The sequence below is a fragment of the Molothrus aeneus genome, chromosome 8 (assembly GCF_037042795.1).
Source record: "Molothrus aeneus isolate 106 chromosome 8, BPBGC_Maene_1.0, whole genome shotgun sequence".
In the NCBI taxonomy this organism is placed as follows: domain Eukaryota; kingdom Metazoa; phylum Chordata; class Aves; order Passeriformes; family Icteridae; genus Molothrus; species Molothrus aeneus.
In genome coordinates, this window is record NC_089653.1 from 22544243 (window position 1) to 22562876 (window position 18634).

The window sequence follows — 18634 nt, forward strand, 5'->3', positions numbered from 1 at the left end:
ATATCCCAACTGGAGCAGTTGCAAACTCTGTTCCAGGGAGTCTTTTCTGTCCTGCCATTTATCTTTGCAGCAGCACCTGACAAGCAGAAGGAAGGCCAAGGAAATGCTCCAGCTGCAGTTTGGTGGAGTTTTTTTTCCCCAATTGTTATTTTACTTTCAATTTCAGATTTCTCACATCTGCTTCTAGATCCACCTAGAAGGGAAAGGGAATGGTGCAGATTGGTGCAGCTAGTGAGAGAAATGAGGCAGAAGAGCAGGAGTGACCAGTATTTGCTGCTGTGTTTGGGACACTGACATAAGTTATCTCTAATGATCTAAACTGGGGTGAGGACTGAAGTCATTATGGTAAGAATTCAAAATGTAGTGGTTGTAGTGATGGATGACTACAAGTCAGCCAGCTATAACGTTTTAAATGGAGTGAAAATCCAAAGCAATAAACTATCAGCTTCATCATATCAGGCAACAAAGTTTCAGAAAATGTCAGGCCACGCTGAGGGGCTGCAGTTCCCTGAGCAGGATGGGGCAGTGATGGCCAGCTTTGCTGTGGCTCTGCTGGAACACAGAGAATTTGCAGCCTGTTCCCAACAATTCCCCCTGCCAGAGCAGCAAGCTCAGGCCAGTATCTGCTGGAACAAATGCACCCAGGTGTAGGACAGTGCCTGTGCTTGCAGTTTCCAGTGAGCTTTTGTCAGGATCTGCACTGGCCTCAGCAGGGGCATGCCATCAGCACAGCAAACACTACTTTGTGGTGAGGGAAGAGTTTCTTGCAGTACTGACTCCATGTTCACCTACTCTGGCAGGGAATTTCTGCTGCATCTCTAAGCTGTTCCTCAGACCTCTGAAAATTTCCCTCCTTTGTTTCAGAGCCATCATAAATCACTTCAACCCGAAGATAGAGTCTTATGCTGCAGTGAATCACATATCACAGCTCTCCGAGGACCAGGTAAGCCAGGCATGCCATGGCCTTTTCTCATGTTGACCTCTGGAATGTGGGTGTTCAGGAGTACCTTGTGTTCCCTGGGACTGATGATGTGGCAGCAGTAGGAGATGCAAGAGGGAGTCTCATGTTCCTTGTTCAGATGAGGGTGAGAGAAAGAAAAGCAAGAATTGCTTTAGCTAATTTTACCACCACATAGAGAGATTTTGGTCCCACAGATGTAGAAGGATGGGTACAAACAAGAAAAATATTCAGCATTGTCAGCAAGTGTATTTGGACACTGTGAGGATGCTGGCATTTAGAATGGGACAGGATGTCTTTGGCAGCAAACTTAGTTATCAGAGAACTGTTGAGCATAGTTTGATGGTTTTCTTTTGGTGATATTGGGGACCTGGAGCTCTGACAGCAACTGGTAAAAATTTTCTAGGATAATTGAATTCAGTTGGGTTAGATTTTAAAAAGCAGAGGTTTCTAATAAAGAGGGTGATTGTGTTAGGTTTTCCTTCCTTAATTTGCCCTGGTTTGCTATCTTCGTGTTCTGCTTGTATTGCATAAATTTGTAAACGTGGCTTTTTGAAAATAGGCTACTGTGAGTGGTCTCAGGAATGGAAGAGATGGCCTATTTCCCAAAATAAAATATCAGAATTATACATTAATCACTCTTAGAGAGATAAATGACTCTGCAGGAGCATGTGGTGGACAAAATGCAGAGCTGCCAATGAGAGCTTGGGGAATCATCCCAGATACAGCTGTATCAACAACTCTGGACCTTCTGGAGAATAAATTGCTTATGCAGTCCAGGACAGACTTCATTTAAGTCACCTTGGGTTGTCCCTTCCACTGGATGGGATCCCATACTTGTGCATGCTAGAAGGTCCTGACTGTATCCTGCTCTGCAATTCATTTTCCTTTCTGTCCATGATATTTTTACTATTTCTTTATTGTACCTTTCCATGTTTCCCACTAACCTTTTCATTTAGTAACCTACTTGATCTGTAATATGTAACACCCCAAAGACTTAGGATGAATGCTGTAGTGGGGGGAAAAAAAGGTGGCCCCTACTGGTTTCTATTCTCTTCTTGGTATAGTTGGATAGAAGAACATTGGTTTTAATTCAGTTTTCCTTACTGTTCTGCCTTTGAGAGTCACTGTATCCATAGCTATGCTTTGTGATGGTTTGTGTTATCAATCCTCATTCATTGATGATACACTGATTACATCAACCCAGGCCTCTAAAAAAGAAAAGCCTTTGATAGCCCAATTTAAAACTGGAGGCTTGGATAGAGGGGAATTTTGCATAGTCTTTGAGTTAGTCTGAGAAAGGAAATGAGCTTTTCACTGTCAGCTCTGTGTAGTATTCATCCCCCAGCAGTTCAGGGAGGTCAGGTTAAATCCTTTCTTCCTTGTGTGTTATTCTTTAAATAAAATCCCTAGCAGCAGGCAGATAATGAAATCAGTGCTGATGCATGAAGCATTTTGAGGAAGATGATTAGGAAGTTGAAAGGCAGACAGATTTCTCTTTTTTCTTTTCTCCCTTCATGCTTTCTCTCAACATAGGGAGAATATAAAACAAAATAAAGCAATAATAGCCCCAGATGAACTGCAGAGAAATAAGGGAGATGTCACTGTGGTGAGGGAGTGTGTGGTCCCAGGGTGCTTATTCACCTGCAATTTACTGCACAAGGAGGAGAGGGATGGAGACTTCTTGCCTCCACTTGCAGCTGTGCCAGTGAGCTCAGGTCTGTGTGTTTGGGCTGTGGTTTCCCCTCTGTAGCTGTAAGTACGTGAGCCATACTGGTAGTTGGCCCAGATCAAGCCCAGGCTCTGGCTTTTGTGGGCTAACAGAATTTGCTGTTTTCATTGTGTGAGCTGTTCAGCATGTGTGTGGGAAGGGGAGGGATCAAGCTTGCCTTCTGGCTGCTGCAGTCTCTTTCCTTTTTTGTTTTTCCTTCCAGCTGTACCTTTGTTTTAAATTGTGTGTTCACTTAATTACCCATTTCTCTGTTCTCCTTAAATATTTTCTACACAGAATCCACCATCCTTTATAGCCCTGTCTTTTGAAGTGTACCACATTGAAATATTTAATGCTGACATTTAGATTGTGTCCACACACAGATGCTACATTTGGGACTGGTCATTTTCTCCTTTGAGTTATTCCAGTAGTTTCAGAAGACTTATATTTCTTTACTGGAAACATTTGTTTTTAGAATTTTAAGGGTAAAACTTTTAATTAAGATTTCCTTCTCAGACACCAGTCTTTCTTTAGATTCTTGTATGGCTGCTTACACTCCTCTGTGGTAATCTCCTGCTGATTAGGCAGGTATGTCTGAAGGGGAATTTCCAGCTGCTCTGCTTTGTTTCAAATTCACCTGAAGCTAAGGTCTGACACCCTGTTCATGTGTTAGATTATTTATTTATTTATTTTTATATTTTAATATCCTTAAATGTAGCTAAGTAATCAGCTGAAAGAGATTTTGCTCTATCTTCTTCTTTTCCTAATCCTATTGAAGCCTTTATTGCCTTGTTAATTACTAATGTCCATTTATTAGTATTCTAAGTCTGTCATTTCAGGGCTTTCTCCTTTTTTATTTACAAGCATTAATTTTAACAATATTACATGCTGAGGGGATTTGTAGGCCCTTGAAAATGATGGATGTGGGATTGTTTTAAGGGTAGGCTGTTAATGCCACTGTATGTTCTCAGCCCTAGAGATTTCCAGGAGCCATAGTGTGAATATACAGGTTTCTGGTCTAGGCAAGTATATTTGTAAGACTTCATGGAACTGCTTTGCTGACTGTTGTGGGGTTTATCAAATGTTCTGATCAGAAATATTGGGAGAAGACCTTTTCCATCCCATATTCTCTCCAGCAATGAGTGGAGATTCCCAGGGACAAACAAACAATGATCCACTTCAGTCTGTAAACACTATGGGATCCTCAGTGCCCTCTGCAAAGCATTTCCTTGCCAAGGCAAACTCAGAATCCTTCCCAGTCATTAGCTGTTTTGACCTTGCTGTAGTTCCTCACCATGAAGCAGGGAATGTCTTAGCTAGTTATTGGCATCTTTCCTCACTTGCTAATTTGTTAAACCTGACTTCAATGTTAATTTGTTGTTCTGTGGTATTCTCTCTCTCAACACATTTGGTTCCTCCCTGAACATCCTTTAAGGGGCTGAAATATGCTGCACAGTCAAAAAGATGGGGTTGGCCATTAACTGCCAATGTAATTTTAGCTCTTCCATGCAAGTGATTATTCCCATGTCTTCAAAGAGGTTTTGGTACATTTTTGAGTCAAAGGGCAAAATAGCCTTTTATGAAATTAATTCATAGGCTTATCTGTACTTTCCAGATGATTGCACTGCCTTGTACTTAATATGTTGGAGGCAGTAGACTTTCTCAGTGCCATATCTGATCTGAGAAGCTCCCAAAATATTTTCTAGCATAAGCAGTTGTAGAGAACAGGGTCAAGGCAGTGAGGAAACAGCAACACAAGAGTTGCTCCAGAAGAGCAAATGCAGACAAGGATGGAAACACAGCATGAATGGTCTAGGTGGGGTCTCACATCTGCACTTTTCTGGATGTGAAAGAGCAGCTGTTTGTAAGAAGGCAGCTCTCTGCCTGATAGCAATGTAGCACAGCTTTCCAGAAAGGCTGAAGTGAGAGGAACCCATTAGTTTGGGTTGAATCTTCTCTGAGTAGGAATGGGTTGTGGTGCCTTGCATGCCAATCAAGTCTTGTGCCAGTTACAAAATTGCTCACTGAGGTCTTGTTTTCTCTTTGGCATTTTTTCTCCCCATGATTTCCTCTCTGAGGGTCTTAAAATTGAGATGTCAGACACACAGGACTGATAAAGCTTGTTAGTCAGGAACATCTCTGTGCTTTTTTTAGTAGAAGCCCCTCTTTCTTCCCAGCCACAGTGGGGACATTATGTCATCTCCAAAATGGAGGTAAAGTTCAGTGTGAGAGACTGCTGTGAACACCTGTTTTATGTCTGGTAATTGCAGATGGAAAATGCTGGGAGCCAGAAAAGATTGTGATGGAAAAACAGGACAACTCTATCACTTTTGAAATTGTGACAAATGAGTGTAATACTTGGCTTGTTTCACACTGTAGTACCTTTGTAACTCAGATAGACTCTTAGAATTGTTTCAGGTTGGAAAAGACCTTTAAGATCATGTAGTCCAACCACCAACCCAGCACTACCAGTAGCTGCAATCCAGTTGTTCAGACCACTGAGGTCATACCTCGATTACTGAATGCTCCTTCTTGCCACCCCAATCCAAATGGCCTCTCTTACCTGGTGAGGTTCTGAGGAACTAACCTGCAGTGCTGCTCAAGGAGGTTCCACAAGGAACTTGCACAGAAAGACACAAAAGGGTGTAGTTGGTTTTAGGTGCCCTAAAGTGTTTTAATTCTGAGCCATTGATGTCAGGATTTATTCAGTTTGTTCTGGTTTCTGTAACTAGTACCAAAACCACTGGCAGAAACCAAATGCTTTGTCTTTTTTTAGCACTGCTGGCAGTGGTGTTAAAAGCCTCTTGTCAATGTCTGTGTTTGATATTTTTGAAATGCAGAGTACTGTCAGTGCTAGGTGCTACCACAGTAAATCCCCCTAATCTCTTACATTAATATAAAGTGTTGTGAGGGCTTGAGAAATACTTTATAATGGTCTTGGCATAATGGTGCTTCACTTCTGAAATGCACTGAGCTTTGGGGCAGAAGATCTCAAGCCTGCTGGTGTTGTGTTGCACACAGTAATGGGAACGTGAAACTCCAGCTAAGGAGGGATCACCAAGGCAAGACCTTAATTTAAAGTCATCATATCTTTGCAAATGAGGCAGGGATGTTGGCTTTCATGGTCTCATTACAGACACCTACTCATGACTAATGGTTTGAAACAGATTTTATTGTTTAAATAGAAAGAGCAGAGCTGCACCAGGTGAAATTGGAAAGAATCTATATAAAAAGTCTTTTGGAATTGGCAAATTGCTGGTTTGCTTAGCTGATGGGTGTTTTCTCTGGTTTAGCTATTGTCCTCTTTTTTTGTAGTTGTTGTTGCTTTTGTTCTTTTTGTTTTATCAGAGAAATGTCCCTACTATTTACTAACACCTCAGACTGCTTTATGCAATGTGCCAGACTGAATGGGTCTGAACAGGCTCCAAGGTCTGATCAGCTTTGCAGCAAGGAGATTTGGAGCTGGAGGTGAGCTTTGGAGCAGTGACTTTGGGCTGTGTAGTGCCTTTTATTAACATGCAGAATGCAGTAAACTGTGCGTCACTGGAGGAGGGGGGACAAGTGTGCTAGGCCATTAGAGAGACAAAAGAAGGACTTTGATTTTTAAAAACAGCTGCTACTGGAGAGATGCAACCCTATTCCAGTAAGAAATTAGAGAAACCCTTCCATTCCCTTCCTTCAGGCTCAACACACAGGTGCCCCAGCATCCTGCCTCTTACTATTGGTGGGACTTTTAGCTGCTCTGGCCTCAGAGGCAGCGTGACCCCAAAAAACCTGGGCTGCTCTTGGAGCAGAGGAGTCTTTCCACCCTTTGTGCACTGCAGATGCTGAGGCATGCTTCCACCACTTTTGTGAGCTGCCCTCTTGGGCAGATAAGGCTCTGTCTTGAGATACAAACTAGTAACAAAATAAATCCACTAAACTTCAAAGCAAGGCTTGCCTTCAGTTCTTAGGGCTGTTTTCACATCCTGGCCTGGCTTTGCCACTACAGCAGGGACTGATACGGGCCCCAAGACTGCAGTGGTACAGGTGACCACTGAGTGCTGGGGACTTGGCTTGGAAGAGCTGCCTTGGGGAGGTGCTCCTCTCTGCTGGCTGCCACTGAATGCCGTGTCATCAATTTAAAGTCATCCAGGTGGAGCTGGATAGGTTTCTGTGCTGGGGCTGCAGAAGCTGCACTCAGTGGTGTGAGTTCTGAGCCCAGCCTGATTCACAGCTGGGAGTGTGCTGAGCATGAACCATAGGTTCAGCTTTGTAATGAGCTCCCAGTCTGCATTGTGGAGACAGGCTGATGTTGCTCTAGTCCCAGTGCTTGTTCTCTTTACCAGTGAGTTTGTTTCACAAAACACTTCTCAGATTTGCTTTATATGTGCTTCTTTTGCACATACCTGCTTTTTATTGCTTCTAAACCTAGAAAAGGGGCTGTGGGTTGCTAGAGAAAGAGGCTGCAGGGTAGGGTCTGAACTTCCTGCTGTCACTGTGCTGCTTTGAGCAAACCTTGAGCCCTGTGTCCTCCTGAGTGAGGGAAGCCAGCAGGGAGCCCTTGGGGAGCCAGGCAGCATTTGAAGTGCTGTGGGATCTGCCAGGGAAGGCTGCTGAGGAAGTGCAGAGCAGTTTTACAGATTCCTGTCACTGTTAAGTGCCTGTATAGGGCAGGGAAAGCTCCACAGAGGATTGCAACAGAATGATCAAAACAGACTGCATTTATAAAGATTAAATTACAACTCTGCACATCTGTGATTAAAGCAGAAGCTGTCAACGTCTGGCTTGTGTGAATGCACAATTCAATTTGCATTTTGTAAAACTTCAGATTGAGAAGGTTCTTTAATCCCTTGTGAAACAGCAACAATCGGTGTTGGCTTTTGCCATAATGCCTATAGATACTGTGCAAACTTCTTTGGCTGTCCTCTGTAAAGCTGGATTTATAGCACTATGACTTGTTACTCTAGTCCTGAGCTCCACCCTAAGCTTCCTTACACTCAGTTGTCCCTGTGCTTGGGAGTCCTGAAAGCAGACAGAGCACAGCCTGCTGTGCCAGCTGCAGACAGCAGTGTGGCTGTGAGCCACCACGCCTGGAGTCACATTTTCCTCTCACAAAAGGGGACTGACTGCAGTGACTGCCAGTCCTGCTCATTCTGGAGCTTCTTTAGGGTAAAACTCCTGCCTTTAGAGACTGCTGCTCTTCCTTCTCTCTGGTAGGATCCTGCTGTTACAGATGATGTTTTTCTGCCTTCCTTTTCTGGATTCTCTAGCTGGAGCTGCAGCTGTTTCCCAAAAGTGACAAATTGGGTCATGGCTCTGATTTCAGAGTGGGAAGCAAATGGAGCTTTGTGTTCTCCACCCTTCCAGAGCAGGAAAGTAAATGCTGCTGAGCCAAAAGGTGCCACATCTGAACAGAGCTCCACTCAGCTGTAAGATTGGGGTTTTTTGGCTGTCTGACACTTGACATTTGGATGTTAAGGCAGTACAGAGAAATTTATTGTCCACAGTAGGGACCTCAAAGACAAACCTTCTAACAGTGGAGAGGATGGCACCCCTGATGTGTGTCACTCTTCTGTCTTCATGGGAGATCTGGGACAGGCACTGGGATTGCTCAGGGAACCACGATGTGCCACTCAAAAGGCAGCAAGCTGGGAGAATGGATGTCTGGAGAGATGGGAGCTGGGGAAGGTGGTTCATCAGCCAAGTGCCAGAGGCTATAAATCAATTCCACTGCCTTAGTCAGAGGGCCCCAGGATTCCCCCATGGCTCAGTTAAGGCACAGATAAGCTCCTGGGGAGCTAAGCATTGCTGGCAGCACATGCTGTTTGAGCAGCAGCATCTGCCTCATAGCTGGCAGGGGTGTAGGCCTGCAGAAGGATAAATTCATAGCCCTGTGTTTGCTGTCACCTGAGCACCTGCTCAGGAGGAGGTTCCTCTTTCACATTTTCTGATCTGTAGATTTATGTTCTCCACCAATAAATGCTTCACAGCAGGAATTTCTAAGAGGAAAAATGCATTCTGGTCTCCCGGACAAGAAACTGGTAAATTGTTGTGGAGCATTGTCTGACAGTACATAGTGTTTTAGAATAAGCTGATGTGACCCAGCAAGCATCACTGGTATCAGTGTTAACTGGTGTGTCACAGGTGTGTCACAGTTAGTTTAAACTAGCAAGCTTTTCTCTTCCATGAAAGTGGGTCTTAGTTAGGATGACCTCTGGCAGCAAGTTGGATAAGTATGGAAAATCTACTGTTACAATCTCAACAATTGGAGAGGGCGGTAATGTGCAGACTGTCACCTAATAACATTGTTTCCAGTGACTCCTGCCATATGCCTTAGTCTCATAGCTGGAAACTTTGCCACTAAGTGTCACTGTGTGCAGAATCCCACTAATGAACTGTCCTGCTGAAGGCTTATTTGTGCACAAACCCTATCGAGGTTTCCCAAGTGTATTTTCCTCGGCAGCTGTAATTTGGCAGACTGCATTTGTTTTTGAGTTGGATGTAAAAACACACAGAAAATGCTGTTGAAATCATACTCTGTGGCTTCCTGACTACTCTGAAAATGCTGGGTTTGGGTCCTATGTGAAAGCTGTAGAAGTTCTTATGAGTGCTTCTGCTATTTGTGATGGCATGAACAAGCTTCTGTCTCTGAGACAGTGGCAGCTGCTAGCAGGGACAGACAAAGCATCATTATAGCAATGAGATGTAGTGTCAGGGAGCTGACATGAGGTGGCTGGCTAACTCTTCTTGGGGTGCTTTGGCTTTAGGAAGGTCTGCAATGCCTTTTTTAGACTGAGCTGCACTGGAGCCCCATGAGCATGTTTAACACAATGGAAAGCTGGAAGTAACAGTATTGTGGGAATACTGTGAGAATCTGAGCACTGCTATCAACTCCCCTCTGGTTCTATTTCTTCAGCATATTGTAAAACAAACTACTGCTCTTCCTGTGAGTAAGGCACCACTCTTTTCCCTTAGGTAGTGCATTGTACTTTGCAGCATTCTCCTAGTTCAGAGGCAAATAATGCTCCAAACCCAGGATGAATCAATCCGTATGTGAATCTGAAAGTCCCACAGAACCCTGAGATAGCTCTCATTCTGCCAGCAGTTCTCTTTCCAAGTGTTTAAAGGGAGAGTGTGCTTAGCTGGCTGATTAATGACTGAGTCTCCTTTTCCACTTCTCTTCTGCACTAGAAATACATATACCCCTCCCCATACCTAGGTACCAGCCTCTGCTCAGCTCTGTTATGGTGGTGGTTTGCTGGAGTCAGGCATCTGTCCAGCTTGGAGGAAACACTAGCTACCTCTGTCACCACAAAGTTTATCTGTCATTTTATAAACAGCTTACAGCACAGAACATGGTTCTAGATGGAGCTTTATGTGACTGTATCTGCAGGTGCATTTCTCCCTTTCATTTCTTAAGAAAGGTAGCTGTGAACTGCAGTGTAGAGTCCTTAAGGCTGTTTTGTTTGCAGTAAGTGCTATTTTTGTTGAACATTTTGAAACGATAGAACAAGAATAATCTTTCCACTGATGAAAACAAAAATGTGGATTTGTGAGGAGCTGAGGTAGGCATGCTGGAACTCAGACTTTGATTGTCTGCTTATATTTTTTGCATCCAGGCTGCTTTGCTGGGAATTTTCTACCCTGTCATTTATGCTCCTGAAAACTAGTGACTAGTGACTTGATGGAAGCATCTCACTACAGAGCATTAGTTCTCACCTCAGCTGTAAAGATGTGCTTTTCTATTTTAAGGGATGGACCTATTTAATTACAGTACCACCTACAAGTCACTTTATAGGCATAGAAAGAAAACTTAGGTCTGTTGCTGGGCTAAACTCCCCTTCTCAGAAGAATAAAAAGAAATCTGCTGTAATACTTCATCTCAGCCTCTTTGCAGATACCTGAGCGTGACACACTTTTTGCAGGGTAGAATATTAACATGATCTAAACCTTAATTTATCTGGTTAGTGACAGATTTCCACATCATGCAGATTTTGCTGAGCTTTCCACCCTCAGTAGTGCCCAGAGGGATAATATTCCTGGACTGCTTGAGTCCTAAAGTGCTTCTGTTGCTATTTAGTGTGTTGATGCATCAGAACTAGGAATAAGTGGTACTGGGGCTGGGCAGTTCATGTCATACCAAATGTTTTAGCATAGAGAAATTAGTCACTGACACTCCTGTCCTAATTGCTCAGGAAGTTGGTTGTTAACATGTGGTCTTGTTAGCTTTAGGCATAGCCTGGTCCCTCATTGTCACCCAGAAACCCTTCAGCTGAGCGAGACATGATTTGAAGATGCAGGTAACTGTTCTGTTCTGTTGTGAGATGAGGATTGAAGCTGCCATGTTTTTCATACATGAGGTCACAACTCAGCATGACTTCAGCTTAGGTATGTCATGGAGACCTTTTTCTGTGACGAGTTTGGAAAAGGTCAGGTTAAGATGCTCGAAGGAAAATTGGCCAGTTGGCTTGACCCTGATCTTTATTTTAGGAAAGAATGATGCAAAAATCTGTGAAGTTAAATCTGGGGAATAAGTGGTTTTTATTTTTATGGAATAATCTGTAGAAACCGGGCGAATGGAGGGTGAAAATCACCTGCCTACACTCTCCCCAAGCCCCTTACTTTCCAGTTCTTAACAGCATTGTTATTGAAAAGGTAAATCCAGACTCTGGGCTGTCAGCCCTCTGCAGTCACCTCACACAGTTGTACCTGGGTGTTTACAGACTGCTGCACATTCTTCTGCCCTGCCACTTGTGACTGAGTCAGGAACAGATGCTGGAGGAATAGCCACAAAACGTTTAAGACAGCTGCCTCTGTCCCTTTTCTTGGAAAGGGCGATGGGGTCGTTCTGATGCTCAGTGTCCCTCCCTGGCAGAGGCTCTGATGAGCCTGCTGGGATAAGAGCAAGTGGCATTTCAGATCTCAGGCTTCTTGTGTTCTCTGTAGCTCCTACTGTATGTTCCCTTCTCTCTGGGTACTGAACTGTTGTTCTGGCACAGTGTTTGACTGGAGTTTTTTCCCTTGTTTTTTCTGTGGGAGGCTGAGTGCTGTCACACTGCTGACAGTGCAGGCAATTTGAGGATTCCTTTTCATGTGCCTTTCTGGCATTTTATGATTCGGTCTCTTTCAACATGTGATAACAGAATATAAAGTAGGTCACTTTATTTCATTTTTCCTTTTCTTGGTTCTGCAGTTCTTGTGATGTTGGAATTCTTTCTGGTATCAGTTTTGGAGACTTGTGACTGGGAGAGTTCAGTTGGTTCCTCAAGCCTTGGTAGTCATCTTAGGATTGGGCCTTAACAGGACACTAGGGATATTATTTTTGGGGCCTTTGTGTGCCTTGGGTAGCCTGTTAATTAGTGCCTTTCACATATTTTAGAGAAGAAGAAATGATGGGACCTTTCCTAATGCACAGCCATCACTTGCTGCTATGCTGCATCCTGTGGCTCCTGCCAGCCCTGCCCTGCTGTCCTCTCTGAGTTGATTGTAGATGGCAGTTGTTGTCTAGAAGCAGTAAACAAAGTGAACAGCTCTACTTATTGCAGTTTGTGAAAATACACCAAATAAAAGCTCTAGGCACAGTCACAAGCTGGGCCTTAAAAAGGCATATGGAAGAAATTCAGTCTTTGCTGAGTCAGGCCAGTTCAGGTTCCAAGAAACCCCAGACCTTTAAAGTACCTGAATTTTTCAACCTGTAGACTTGCTTCTGTGTTTTATTTATAAAGTATAAGATTTAGAAGTGTTGGTGTTAAATTATAGCACTATTTCACTGAAACTCCCTTTAGCAAATTATGCTTAGAACTGTAAGATCAGAGTCTCTACAGGGTAATTAAAAATGTGACCCCCTTTAGCTTCTGCCACTGTCTTTCTTAGCAAGATAAGCATGGTACCAAATTATTCTGAGTTAGCTGAGGGTGAGAATGGATCCCTCTGCTTTGTCCTTAAAGGTGTGTTACTATGTGATCAAATGCAGGCAAACATTTTGTAGAGCTTCTTTGAATTGTGAGACTGAGTTGAAGACACAGAGAGACCTGGTCCAAAGCTTCCACCCAGGCCTTCTAGTGGTGCTGAATTCCTGAGGGGACTGCTCAGCTGTTGTGTCTGGTTATTCAGGAAAAGCCAAGTAGAACTTGAACCTGTGCATTAGTATAAGGTGTAGTTTCTTCTTAAGAAATTCTCTGAGCAAGCATGAAATCCTCTTAACGTATAGTCAAAAATTTGGATGTGAGAATAATATCAAGAGGGCAATGCAGCAGCATTTTGAAGAGAAGATTTTTGAAGGGAAGAGCAGGGTTTGATTCCCATTTAAACAAAAATAGTCTTGCAAATAAAACTACCAGCTGATGCAATATAAATTAAAGGTTTTAAAATCTGGAGAAAAAGCTGCTGAGTTATTAATCCCTGAACTGAAGCCCTCAAGTCCTTTTAGTGAGTGACTTCAGCTTGTCATCTAATCCCTTTGACTCACAGAAATCAGACCCAGAGTTGTTCTCTGTGGTGTAGGAAGAGGAAATTAAACCAGTGAACTAAATAAATAAATTGATTAATTGGCAACAGTAAGGAGTTGTGTATGCACTGTATCTAATTGCTTTCTTTATATTGTCTTCTTCAAACTTCTGGGAAGACATGGGTTTATGGGTTGCTCATGCAAAAATATGCTAAAAAGCCCCACCTCACCAAGGCTTTGAACCTTCAGCTTCAAAGATCATTTGTGGGTAATCTTAGGTTGCTTTGGACAGTCTCTAATGGGGACATTGCTCAGCCAAGTTGAATTTATGCAGTGGAAATTCAGGCTGAAACTGAATACACCTCAGGATCACAGAGTGAATCAAATCTCATTTCCTTGCTTACAGGTGATATGGGCTGTGTGGACTTTGTTTCTCCTTCTACTTCCTCTTCTTCCTTCTCAGTGATTTTTATTCTACCAGATCAGAGCTACCTTTTTCTCATAAGAAATATTGAGGAAATGGCTTCCCTGATCCTTATTCAAAAACCCATCAGAGCTAATAGTTTTCAAAATGTTTGATGTCCAAGAGGCACTTGGGAGCATTAAATCCTCACACAGGGATTTTTAGCCTGTAGAACAATGGTGTCCTCCAAGCACTGCAAAAATTACAGTGGAGATGATATTTCCATCACAGATCCTGCAGGTACTGATCCATGGAATATGGCAAAAGAGAAATATATCAAGAAAGCAGAAGCATTGGTGATCAGCTTCATATCCCCAGGACAGTGGCATTGTCTTTACCTAAGTCTTCAGCATATCTCACCTCTGTAGCCAGCAGGTTCTGTTTAGAGCTGTGACAGCAAAGGGTGCATGCTCTTGATTCAGAGGGCAGGCACTGTGGACAAGTGGTTCTCCAGCTTGCTGCTCAACTTGCTGATCAGCTCAATTTGAGGAGTCAACAGCCAAAGGTGCTTTGGAAAGGAAGCATAGGTTGTATTCTTTTGTTCTCCTCATCCTTTGGAGAGATCAGATGCCAGCACAAGTCACCTTTTCCTTGGTTGTCAGTGGTAGGTGTTCAGCCAACACTGTAATCTTCTCTGGCCTGTCAGCAATAAACCTCACCTTTGTGTCATGTCCTTCCTGCCCATCCAGCATCTGAATGTCTGTGGAGATAAAAGCTCACTGTCATAGAGGTAAGATGCCTCTTTTCAGTCTTTCTCAGCTCCTCATTCTGAAGAGATTTGTCTCCTGGAGTGTTTGGGCTTGTTGCTGGGAGCATATGAATCGTGAGAGTGCTGGTGCTGAAGGGGTGGTAGGTCTGATATTTTAAGGACGTAAGTGGAAGAAATGTTTATGGGATAAACACTGTGTTCCAAGGCATACAAGGCTTTTTTGTTCTCCAAGTATGTTTTGATTGCAAGATGCCATTTAACCATGCCAGGACTCCTTCTTCAGAGGCATAGCTATTATCTTAGGCTCTGGTAATACGAGGATGAAGGACTAGAAACAAATGAGAGTCAGCAACCTTTGGTGCCCCTGTGTTTATTCGAGAGATTGCACATGGATGTCTTTCTCTGAGAAGGACAGTAATAAGCAGCAGACAGTTTGATTTCTCAGAAACATCTGAGCTGTTTTCTGTGTGGTCCATGCCCAAGGCTCTACTCCCACTCAGCTTCACCTTGCTGGCTGTCTGCTGGCCAGCTTTCCAGCACATCCATTTCAGTCAAAAACTGTCTCAGCCTACGGCATTCATCATCTCATCAGTCCTGCCCTTGCTAGTGATTATCTTGGATAGTAGCCCCTGCATTTCCATTTGTTCCAATAGCTGTTTAAATGTTCCTTTTAAATTAACTTAGCAGTCAAGTTGAAGCAGTTCTGGTTTTGCAGGCAGAAAGCGTTTTCTGTGTTGGCTGTGGATGCAAGCATTAAGGGTCTCGTTCTGTTTCAGTTCTGGTCATTGCCCAGATGGAGTTTCAGAAGAATGACACATTCCAACAGCACAAAAGGGAATAATTCAACAAATTAAAATGTTAACAAGCTTCACTCCTTCAGCATATCAGAAATTATTTGGTTTCCTAATTTTTGCCCTCATCACAGACTTTGTCCACTCCTTTTCCTCTGCTGTGCAGTGCAGATTAGTCTGAGATCCCAAAGTGTGGCTGGGGTTTCTGAGGAGTCACTTAGTTGGGACAGATTTTATTTTATATTGTTGTCTTGGTAGGAATTCCATAATTCTTAGAAACCTGACTTGCACAGCTGCATTCTTAGTAATTTCTACTCCTCCTTTACCTTCTCAGTCCCTCCTGATGTCAGTACTGCCTGGTCCCCAGCATCCTTGGTACTTGTGTTTAGAGCAGAGAGAGTTCTGACTTGCACAGAAGAATGTCTTATTTCTGCAGTGAATGCCCTTGAAGGAAGAACTCCAGACTCTGGGTTGCAGGCTAGGTGAGCTGCACTTAGGTTGGCTTAAACCACTTTTGGGACTGCTGCCTTATAGCAGACATTTTGCAACTGAAGTTTTCTTTTCACTACAGGATTTTCTGTAGGATAAGGATCATCCAGCAGCTTATAGCTGTCTGTTCCAACTCCAGATTTGTAAAAGCCTTAAGAGCTAGAACTTTTATGTGGGTTGAGTCACACAAATTTCCAAGCACTGCCCACCTTTCCTTATTAGCTTGCTACCTTCGCATACTGCTACTACAGTCTTTCTAGCTATTTGTAGCTAACCAGTTGAGTACAGATCTTCTGTTTCTTTTGGGTTCTATCTTTAGAAGGCATTTTTGCAGACTGAATTTGTAAGTCTCTCAGAATCATTAAACTGTAGTTTTAAGTCTTTTAGATATTGTCATGCTGGAAAGGACTCCTGGAGTCATTGTGATAAGTCTGGGAATGTTGGCTCAAGACTCAACAGTAGTCATAAAGACAAATAGAGAATTAGAAATTATTAGAGATAGCACAAAAATAAAAGAGAAAAACTGTTGTTTTCACTGTGTAAGTCTTTGAAGACCCATGTTTTAAATCTTGTGTATTGATTCCAGTGCCCTTAGTTCATCAAACATACCAGAGAACTGCAAAATAGTGTAAATAATCAAACAGCTGTTTGCTCAATGGGTTTCTTAACTATCCAGAGTTCTTGCTTGTATTCAAAAATTTTTATTTTCCCTGAGAACAGACTTCAGTTCATTTTCCACATGTAGTCAGGCAGGTGAGCTTAGTGTTTCTTCTTTCTTGGCTTCATTGCATCTCCTCAGGCCACTGAATGACTGCTTTTTATCACTTCCACTAATTGCTGAAATGTAAGTAGGAGCTAGGGAACTGATCTTCCTTATGTCTGCCCCTGCAAATGTACACCTTCCTTCTCCAGTCCTAGCTGGTTTTCTCTAGCATGTCCTATATTGATTTGACTTACTTTAAATACAAGCATTCACTTGGTTTGTGGCCAGTTTTTTGGCATGTTGGTGTTTAGTTTTGCTGCTTCCTTTAATTAAATTTATTCATGCTGTGCAAACCAAGTTTAAAAAGATTTCTGATCATTAAAAAAAGAAAAAAGCCTAATCTAGCATCCACTTTTTCTCAGCAAGCATCAGACCTAGGAGTGTACATTCATAAAGGCCATTGGCTTGCTAGTTGCTGTAAAAGATCAAAAAGAAAATCAAAATGCATGCCAAGCTCCCTAGCTTTTTGGAGTGTCTGTGTTCTCCTTTCACTTGTCTTGATCTTCAAGTCAGAGTCCTGGTGAGTTTTGATTTGGTTTTATCTCTATGTTAGTCTGCAATCATTATATCCCAAAGAAGTCCATGGTGGCTGTGTGAGGGGCACAAGGTCTCTTGGATTCTCCGCTGATTTCTGTGAACCTGACCAGGTGTCATTGTTCCAGAAGCCTCATGTGACTGCAGGTGTTTGATTAGACCATAACCAGAATAAGGCTCCCCATTGTTTTTTCCTTGGGCACAATTAGGTTTTGGTTTCTTTGAGCTGGAGCAGTGCACTTACTCTGTCTGGGTTTGATTGAACAGAAAGGGCTTTGTTGCATATCCTGCCTTAATCTATTCTCTAGACAGCCTTATTCCTGAGCTAACTGTCGTCTGGGCAAATTTGAATTTCTTTGCTGGAAATGAGTCTCCTCTGGTGTACATCAGGTATCCTGTTGTCATTTCACTAAGGCAATCTCAGCTGAAAGCTGTGTATTTGAGTTCCAGCATTTGCCAGGATGCTTTCTGGCTACTGGTCCTAGAAGGATTTTATTTCAAACTTTTTTTTAAAATCTTCAGCTACCATTTTTAAGGTTCTTCTATCTGTCTTTGATTTCTGTTATAACTTTGTACATCTTGGCTTCTCAGTTCAGCTGGAGCAGCAGTTCCCAACTTAAAACTCGTTTTATCTTGTTTTGGGCACCAGGGTTACTGGTCTTGCTTTGGTCAGTTAAATGGTGCTGAAGAGCTGCTGCTGACTAATTTTTTCCTCAGTGTTCAGGAGGACAAGGTCTTCTGTAAATAGAGAATTGCACCAAAGGTTGCACACAAATCACAGCATTCATTTGCTGAATGCTGGTTAGCCACTTAGGCTGAACGGGTAACATGAATGATAACAGTGAGCATAAGGATGCTCTTGTCCTCTTGAGTGATGGTTTGGTGACAGCAGTTGATTTACTGCTCTGTGAGAATGCAGCTGGTAGATAAAAAGCTTCTCCTGGAATAGCCCATCACTTTTCAGCACTTAAGTTAATTGTAAGCACAAAGGGGAAATAAAAAAATTAACGGTCCAGTCCATTGCTATCCACAGTGCATTTCGAGCCTTGGCAGAATTGCAAGTGCTCTTACGTACCTAGCAGGGAGAAATGTTTTCATAAATGCCACCAGCTGGAGATAAGGGTTCACAACTCCAAAATGGGCTGTAACTCCAAAATAGCAAATCTGTCTATCTCAGGTTTTTATGCTCCTGCCATCATCCTGGCCTTTCTTAATGCTGCCTGCCTTTCTCAACAAAATTTCTAAAAACAGGCAAGCTTAGCGGGTCTCATTCAATTTCTGGTGTATCTCCCCTTCCAGATCTAAATGTCTGCTCTGGAGACTGCTTATTTTATTAACTGATAATTTTTAAGATAATTTGTTTCAGGATCTTTGACTTCTTTTTCTCTGCCTAGGTTTTGAAAGTGCCAGCGTTACGCAGTATATGGAGGTTTGTTCCCTTGTCAGAAGCCCAGTGAACCTGTTTTCCTTCCTTGAATGGCACAGAGTTGCCTCCTTTATTTTCCCTGGAGAGCCTGCCCCTACAGTCTGGGAAATAGCACCCAGTGTCCCACAAAGAATACCAGGTTCTTTGTGCCAACTGGTATATGCAGATTACTATAAACCTACTGACCATCTTTGAAACTGGAAAAGGTGGACTGGGTTTGAGAAAAAGCAGAGTGATGCTTTTTCACATGCAATTTTGCTCCACGTGCTCCAAACCTGAATGGGTTGAGCAAAGTGCATTTAACACATATAGACATGACTGACTTCTTGAAATTCCTCTGCAGTAGAAGCATTCCTAGCAT

The 18634-nt window shown here is 42.8% G+C and overlaps 1 protein-coding gene across 1 annotated transcript in view; it reads left to right on the forward strand.

The window, feature by feature from the left end:
• Positions 1-18634, forward strand: part of ARMH3 (armadillo like helical domain containing 3) — a 123300-nt gene that overhangs the window by 88526 nt on the left and 16140 nt on the right. The window contains exon 24 of the mRNA XM_066554915.1: positions 865-943. Coding sequence (XP_066411012.1) covers positions 865-943 — 79 coding nt within the window. The remainder of the gene's footprint in view (positions 1-864; positions 944-18634) is intronic.